This window comes from Varanus komodoensis, unplaced genomic scaffold, assembly GCF_004798865.1.
Source record: "Varanus komodoensis strain SLA01 unplaced genomic scaffold, ASM479886v1 scaffold43, whole genome shotgun sequence".
In the NCBI taxonomy this organism is placed as follows: Eukaryota; Metazoa; Chordata; class Lepidosauria; order Squamata; family Varanidae; genus Varanus; species Varanus komodoensis.
Genome location: NW_025335985.1, coordinates 3,761,218 through 3,769,648, shown reverse-complemented (window position 1 = coordinate 3,769,648; position 8,431 = coordinate 3,761,218). Strand labels below are relative to the sequence as shown.

Below are 8,431 nucleotides of genomic sequence, written 5' to 3'. Positions count from 1 at the left end.
CAGATGCGACTGTGACAACCAGGGCCCCTGGACCTTTCCTTCAGCAAGTGCCCAGGGGCGGCAGAGTGGTGGGGTGGATGGAGATCTGCGGCTCTCAGCCCTAGAGGGCAGTCCCCTAACATCACCTCCCATGCAAATACACACGTCATTCACTTCCCCCACTCGGTCCACGAACACACGCAAGAATTATAATCCATTTTGACTGCAAATCGGATACATGGAGCAAGTTGGAATATCTCTTCCCTCCCTCCCTCCAGCAATAAAGGTACATCTGAGCGTGTTCCTGATGTGGAGCTACGTTGAGTCAAGCTTTTGGCAGCTGTTAATCGCAGAGGAAGCCGTGCCCGAAAAGCAAACTTTGCCTCCTCTACCTGCCCATCAGAACGCACGGGAAAGGGGCTGCCTCCTTCCTCCGCTCGGCGTTCCCCAAGCTGGCGCCCTCCAGATACGCCTCAGCGGCGCTCCCATAACCCCTAGCTTGCTGGGGGGGAGTTCATGGGCGTGGCAGTCCAGCACATCTGAAGGGCCCCCTCGGTTGGGGAAGGCTGCGTCGAGTGAAAGAGAGTCCGGCCGAGCCTCGGTACGGGCAGGAAACGTCTCCTCGCGGCTTCACTGGCGCGCACTGCTCATGTGCATACACTTCGTGGGAAGAAGCCCAGAAGAAGGGTTTGCACATGCCCAGAAGAATCGGATACCTTCCCTTGGAGCTGCTGCCGCTGCCCAGCGTGAAGTTAGGCGGCCGCCTCTGGAGCCAGCGGCCCCCGCTCGTTGTCATGCCTACTGCTTGCCGCTGCGAGCCTTCCGCCGTGTGAGCGAGCGGCAGCGGCGGCAGCAGCAGCGCACGGCAGCGGCGGCAGCACCACCGAGGAGGGGAAAGAGAGAGCGAGGCAGAGAGAGAGAAAGAGAGAGAGGGAGGGAGGAAGAAAGGGGACCCGCGCTGGTCTTGCTGCTGGCACCAAGTCCCGGCAAGCCCCGGCGGACCCGCGGACGGCTCGGCTCTCCCCACGTCTGCCTCGAACAAAGGGGTCGTCGGCAGAAAGAGTGGCGAAGAGCCGCGCCGGTGGGCAAGGGGCAGCCCCGCGGCGGGTAGTAGCGGCGGCAGTCCACCCTCCCCGGGCTATTGTGGCAACCGCGGAGGAGGAGGAGGAGGAGGAGGAGAAAGGCCGGGAGATGGAAGATGGAAGGAAGCGACGGTGGGGTAAGTGAAGGGACTCCGGTCTCCGCCTGGGGCTTATTCATTCTTCGTCGCGCTTCGCCTTGTAACACGAGATGCCCTTTGGCTGAGTTTTGCTTTCTTATGTAAACGCTGCCTGAGAACAGTTTCTCTTTATGCCGTTTGCGGCCACCGCAGGCGCCCCCGACCCCACCCCGGCCCAGCCCCTCGCGATGGGCAGAATAACCGCGCGCGTGTGAGCGTGTGAATGAACGAATGAACGAACGGACGGAGAACGCCTTCCGAAGACCCCCCGGCTGGGATCTCGCGGTGCCCTTGTTGCCGATGCGTGCTCCTTCAACGCTTTGGGAGTGATTTCGGGCGAGTTTAGCTACAGGTGGGTAGAGTATGTGACTTTAGGCTTGGAGAGGCGTCGCTTCTCGGCTAAGAGCTTCACTGTGTCAGGCAGGCAGGCAGTCCCCTCACACTTGTGCCAGCCTACCTCATAGGGTTGTTGTGAGGAACGGGGAATAAAGGAATGGAGCTGAGAGTGCTCCATCTCATTTTTTTTCTTGGAGGAAGGGCAATATGCAACTTGTCATAATAATAATTAAAAACATACTCCTAAATGCCATTTCTGCTCTAGGATATGAGTTTGGAAATCCCCTGTTAAAATCGCATCTTGGCTGTGCAAGCAATTACATGTTTCACATCCCCCTACCCCCATTACTCTCCTATACTGTGGGATTTTTGTATCAATTACAGAGAATGGAGTAACAATTTCTACTATTTAATATACAGACTTGGAACTTCATTAACATTACCAAAGAGCAGTTAAGGCAGTATTACAGGACTGTAGTTTCTTCCCACCCCTTTTAAATATGTAATATATGCGGATAAAAACTGCAGAGATGTGAAAATTTACAATACAGCTGCTTCCAACAGCGCAAACAAAGTTGCAAGCTGACACATTTTTGCATTTCATCTGCTGTGGTTGTAGTTGCTTGGAGTCGCTCTTCTTTCAGTTTCTACTTATTTCATAATCTCTTGCTAACCCCATACTCTCATCTCCAGGAGTAAATATCAAACTCGATGGGACTTGCTTCCATCTAGGTGTATCTGGGATTGCTGTTCAGTATGTTGTGAACCTATCTGGACAGGACTTGTGTCTCTGTGCAGCTTTTGTAGCACTTACACCAGCCTTCTCCAACCAGGTATTGGGGTATCAGGTTGGGGAAGGCTGACCTAGATTTCAGCCACTCACACACAGTAATTATTAGATTTAACGTACTGAGCTAATAACACACATTGCTGTATCCTAACATTTTTCCACACTTGGGCTGCACATCTTGTAATTGCTTGGGGGTCTTTGGCTCATATGATTTTTCTTCCTAGTTGATTGAGAGCATCTGCCTACTGTTGTTCATCCAGATTATATGCAAATATGTTTGGCGTGCTATTGCTTGGATTCTGTATTTTGTTTCAGAGGCCAGGCCGGATTTAACAAGTTACAGTGATGAACCTGTGAAATTCTAGCAATAGCTTTCAAAAGATTCAGAATGCATTGCGGTCATTGTTGCAGAAATAACAAAAAAGTTGTTGAGGATGGCAGATAGTGAATTGGAGAGTGAACCTGGTATCCAGATGCCCTTTCACAGCACTTTGGAGGTTGAGACCAAGTTCAGACAAGATTATCCATGCTCAAGGCTCATGTATGGGTTGTGTTATTGCACTGAGTGAAGCTAGCCATGCTAACATACCATGGCTTGTTAACTGCAAACACCCACAGTTCATAATCCAACAATAAATTATGGGTTTGTCATGGTTAACAAGCCATGGTTTATTAACATAGGTTCAGACATGGTTCAACAGCAATCCATTCAATGCTTGAAAGAACACAGCCTGAGCTACCCATATAGCCCAATAGGTGTTTTAAGAGCTGGTTAGGAGGTGATACTGGGCTAGTTTCTGGGCTTAAGTGTGCTGTCAGTGTTGGACTTCTGGGCAGATGCCCAGGGCACCCCTCAGAAGAAAGAACAAGAAGCTCCCCCCCCCCCCCCCAATAGCAGACAGACTGGTTGACTATATTTTGAAGTAAGTGAAGTAGAACACTTTGCCATCTACAAAGTGTCTAAGACTACCTAAATCTGGGGGAGAGGGCACCATGGTAAGGTAGGGAAATTGATTCCTATGAGTAATGCCAGGCTGTCACCAAGCATCTTGCCCACCTTAGCTGTATCGAAGCATCTTTTCCCACACTTTTTAACTTGAGTGAATCCCTCGGACTTTATAGCAGGGGTCATTAACTTGGCACCCACCCACACCCAATTTTGGTCTGCAGTTCCCATCAGCCCAAACCAGTGTGGCCAATAGTAGAGGACCATTGGAGCTGTATGCCAAAATATCTGGCAGGCCACAGGTTGTTCACCCCTGCTTTATGGAGGGAGAAGGACAAACACATAGGCAGCACTCTGTCGACTGGCTCAGTGAGACAGCTCCACCCAGAGCGCTTGCTCAATGTATAATCCACCAAACAGAGTGCACCTCACCTGCCATACAGCTTGGCTTGCTAAAGCTCAGTGCTCAACTTTGTGGCTTCCCATTGCATGTTTCTGAGGGTTTAGGAATGTGTATCTGCTGTTTTAGAGGTGAGGAGAATCTCACAGTCACAAGTGAGTCTAGTTGTGACAAGGATGACAGTCACTTAGTGTGGAAGTGACTCAATTTGCACCCTTGTTAGCTTCCATATTCTGATTTCAGGCTTGAGTCTGTTGACATGCTTGGTCCCACTGACATCCACTGCCCACTTGACCTGCTTGCATCAGAAGAAGCTCTCAGATAAATCAAGAATAATATTTACTTGATGTCTTTTCCTGTTCCACTGAGGCTACATACAGCGTCATGCATCTGGGGGATCACCCGTCTTGGTATGAAGCTGCTTGGTTATGAAGTTCAGCAGGGAAGACCCACTTGAAGAGAAGCCCTTTTGTTTCTGGGAGCTCCTTGCAGAGCAAGTGGAAAAGGGCTTTCTCCTATGTTGCTCCCAGAGTGTGAGACACACTTTTGCAAAAGTTAAAACTTGTTCCAGCTGTCTCTGCATACAGGAAGAGGGTCAAAACACATCTTTAAAAGCTAGTATGGTTTTCAAGGTTGTTTTAAACATCTATTTGTCCACAATTTTTGTTTTCTGAATTTTTGTAAACCTTCTTGATTCATTCCGGAAAGTTGGTACAGAAATGCAATAAATGATAATAAATAATAATTTGGAATGCATATAGCTCCTTAGAGTATGTTTCAAATACATTATCTCAGTCACCCTTACAAGAGCCCTGTGCAGTTAGTTGGTCAGCATTAGCCTCATAAATGGTAGCTGCAATGAAATGTTGCAGTGTATCCCCCTCCTAGCAAAAATGCTCCTGTTTACCATTCCAGCCATTTTGTCCCCTGGGATTCTCTAACCTATGCCCTTTTCCATTTTTCTTGTCTGACTGAGACATACATTCTGCAGCCGCTGAGCAAACTTCATTCTCATTGGGTTGGTTTTCGGAGAAGGATTTTTTTCTTGGGGGGCTTTTTCAAGAGTTTTTGTCTGTGGTCCTTCTGCAACCTATGGGATTCCCCTGAGCATATTTCCTTCTTGTTTTCTGTTGGCCCTGGTTTGGTTCCACTCCTGTCTGTACCTATCACTTGACTGTAGCACTAGAAGTGATATTGCAGATGAGAGATTGAGAGAAAGTGCATTTCCTTCAGCAACCTAGCAAGTTCATTGTTAGAAGCCTCAACTTCCCGTCTCTCAGCATAGTCTCATGCCAGCAGTTCTGTGTTTACTCAGAAGTAATTCCAATGGAACTTGCTTTGTGATAAGTGTCCAGGATTGCAGCTTTAGTCATTACATCACAGAGTCTCTTTAACTGAACTTTTGGGCAGCATTTGTATTGTGTTGTTCACAGAAAAGTTCTTAAATGTACCTGATCCAAGCGGGGGGGGGGGGTGGAATCAAATAAAATATGGGCACTTTCACCTTACATATTTAACTGGATGCAGGACTGTAACTTTTACGTTTTCTTTGTGGGTGGTGGTGAATGGCTTGGAAGATGGTGTAGAATTTGTAATAGTAATCTTGCCTCTTGAAAAGCACTTAAGCCTGTATATATTTGGAATCCAAATGACAAGATGAGAACTGACTTTTGCTCCTGAGGTTTATACCAAGTCACTGGCACAAGCAAAAGTTGCAGACAAACCCATGCCTGATGTATTTTTCACATATTCTTGTTGGAAACACTGTTTTGTCTTCTATATCACTGCTGCCCTGTCTGACGAAAAGATTTGGTCAAATGCTCTGACTGTAGAGGAAGTCTTGAAGCAGGGCTGCTGGAACAGATCTTGTTTAGGTTTCAAAGGGCTTCAGAGTTCCATTAACTTTTGAGGCAGAAGCCAGATTCTGATAATGTGCAGCTGGTGTTGTTGGGCGCAGGCAGAAGAAAGGGCGGCAACAAGAAGTTTGTTTGGTACAGTAAGACCTCTGGGCAAATTATTGTAACAAGACAGTGGAATAAATTTGCAGGAGATTGTCTGCTTCATGGGTAGGCAACACAGTGCAAAATGCATCGGGCATCTTCAATGCCATAATCGTCTATTTTTCCAGCATCAGTCTGGGGACTTGCCTCTTTAAAAACAAATCTGCCATGTACTGTGTTAGGTTCTTATGCTTTTGCACTCTCAGATGGGCATTTCTGAAGTATGCCTGATGCAGATGTGCCCAGTCTGAACCCTGCTGGATCAGCAGGATTTTCTCCCTTCGCATGCTGCCAGAGTAGCACGAGAAGTGCCAGGCTGCAGGCAGAGAGCCAGTCCTGCGCTTCTTTTATGTCCCAGAGAATCCCTCACAGAAACTGGAGCAGTGTTGACGTGGAAAGGAGAAGTTTCATGGCCTTGAGTGTTCAAGTTATGTCTGTGGTTAGACTGGCTGCTTATGCCTGGCCAGAAAGAGAATAAAAGCGGGCACGGATTATGCATGACTTTTGCATATGCTAATTTGTATGTGTCGATGCACATTTAGAACACGATAATAAAATAAATTAGAAATGCCTGCAACTTCAGGGCCTTGGCTGCTGTACCGTCTTATGATTCTTTGGCTTAAAATGGACTTGGCCTGGGCAACCTTTCACATAGAGCTTACTGGCATGTATGCTCTGTTCATACTGTATGATATGCTCATCACTTAAACTATAAACCCTAAAGCCCTCCTACAGGTGCCTCCTCCAAGGGAGGCTTGGAAAGTGGCAACAAGCGAGGAGGTCCTCTCAGTGGTGGCCCCCGTAAGGCCAGTATTGTTATCGTTTCTGCACCAAGTTAAGACCTTCCTCTACTCCCAGGCACTGTTAGCATATGACAGATTTTTATTCTGGCAATGGGATATTGTCAGGCTGTGTATGCATGTGTGTGTGTTCTGTTTATAGCTAATCCAGTATGCATTATACTGGATTGTTAAGTGTTTTAATTGTTGCAAATTTCTGAGGGAGCTTTGGCTGCTGGTGGGATAAGCATTGTCCTCCGACAGCCCTCTGTGAAGTAGAATATATGGCCAAGCTATTGTGGTATAGGAAGAAGCCGTGCTCTGGTAACTCAGTCCCCCGTTCCTCATCAGCATAATATAGCAAGGGCCCTAACTGTAGAGTTGGAACACAAAAGCAACAAATCCCACTGAATCCACTGGAACTTTACTCTAGTGTAAAGTGGTGTAGTGTTGCGTGGAAACCATAGCAGGGCGCAGGAGAGAGGAAAAAGGGAGAAGACTTACCAACATATCAGAATAAGGGCATGATACTATTCAAGCTTAGACGGAAAGGGGCATCCTGGAGTTTTAGTCCTTTTTCTGTCTAAACTTGCCTAGGGTTGTGCTTTAAGAGGATTTCTGAGTAGCTGTGACCATACATTGGTTCTTATTTCTCACATCTTGAATGTATGTATATAGTAATTTATTGTTTATTGGTAATAATTTTATATCACTTAATATAGGAAACTGTCTAAACAGATGGCTTACAAAAACATTAAAGATCACATTAAACTGACATAGTTGGAGGCATTCTGCACTCTATTCTTAACGGGATTATCCTTTATGAGATCACATGGTTTTTCCTCATTATCTCTATATTGTTTCTTACAATTGCCAGAATAAATCTTGCGATACTGGTTTGTCTAGTGTTGTGGTGGGAAACCACTTCCTCCTTAATCAGCATTGAAGCAGCAAGTAATTTGAGTGTGCAGCAGGATGAGTGTCAGAAGAATCTCTGGGTGACGGGGGGGGGGGGGAGGCATAGGTGTCAGTTTAACTTTGAGAATTTGAGTAAAAGCATGCTTCAAAAGTGAAGGTTTAAAACATTTGTTATCTAGCATAAGGGTTAAGTTAACTTAATTTGTGTGTGCATATCTAAATTGTATCTCAAAGCTTAAATCACTCTGATCACATGTATTGTGAAGAAGAAATAGGCAGAACCAAGCAGGTGTAGACATACACAAAGCAGAGGGCTCAGATGTGTCAGTTTCTTGCAAGCCCCGTTTCTTCCCAGGCGTGGTTCTTCTTTCACTCTGTCAGCCCGTGGATTCTCCTGTTAAGGCAGCAGGCAACAACCAAAAATGTGGAGTCGGGTGGGTTTCACTTGTTAAAGTATAAATTTGCCCCCCCCCGCCCCCATTCCATATAGTTCTTGGGGGAGAGATGGCCATGTCTTGTGCCACAGACCTACACTCTTACCTGGAAGAGAGCTTTAGTTCTCCCCAGGTTGTCCCCTCTCGAGAGCAAGGGTGAAGTTGTTCTCCATCATCTTTTACCCTGATCTCTAGCTCTCAAAGCTGCAATGGTGGTGAAAACGTTACCGCTGACAGAGCTTCAGCCCTTTGCTAAAACCTTGTTACTTGAGTGGTCACAATGGAGGAAGAACGCTTGCCCTGCTCAGTGCTGGATCATGGAAAATACCTCCTCCACCTCCTCTTGCTGTATCTAAGTATCATTGTCAGATGTGAATACGATTGTCACCTGGACAGTTCTTTGACTGAGTCCCAACTAACCTATTTCTTTATTTTTGGCTTTGGGAATCACGCACCAGTAAGCATTACAGCATGACCCAAGCCAAGCCAGGCTGGACCTGAAACAGCCTCTGGGTATACATTTAAACATTTGCCTGGGAAAAACAGAGGGAGCAGGGGGGTGCCTGAGTGAGCCCAGAAGGAGGCAGTGGGGGAAAGTGGGGCACTTGAAATGGCTAAGAGCAAGCTGTG

General features: G+C 46.9%; 1 protein-coding gene across 5 annotated transcripts in view; it reads left to right on the top strand.

Moving 5' to 3' along the window:
* Positions 1-986: 986 nt before the first annotated feature.
* PSD3 (pleckstrin and Sec7 domain containing 3) overlaps positions 987-8,431 on the top strand; it is a 164,451-nt gene continuing 157,006 nt past the window's right edge. For 3 of the 5 annotated variants that reach the window (XM_044443896.1, XM_044443895.1, XM_044443894.1), the window contains exon 1: positions 987-1,198. In XM_044443896.1, coding sequence (XP_044299831.1) covers positions 1,171-1,198 — 28 coding nt within the window. In that variant the 5' untranslated portion in view covers positions 987-1,170. Of the gene's footprint in view, positions 1,199-1,434; positions 1,551-8,431 lie in introns of those variants that run through there. The other 2 variants (XM_044443899.1, XM_044443897.1) reach the window with 1 other exon arrangement.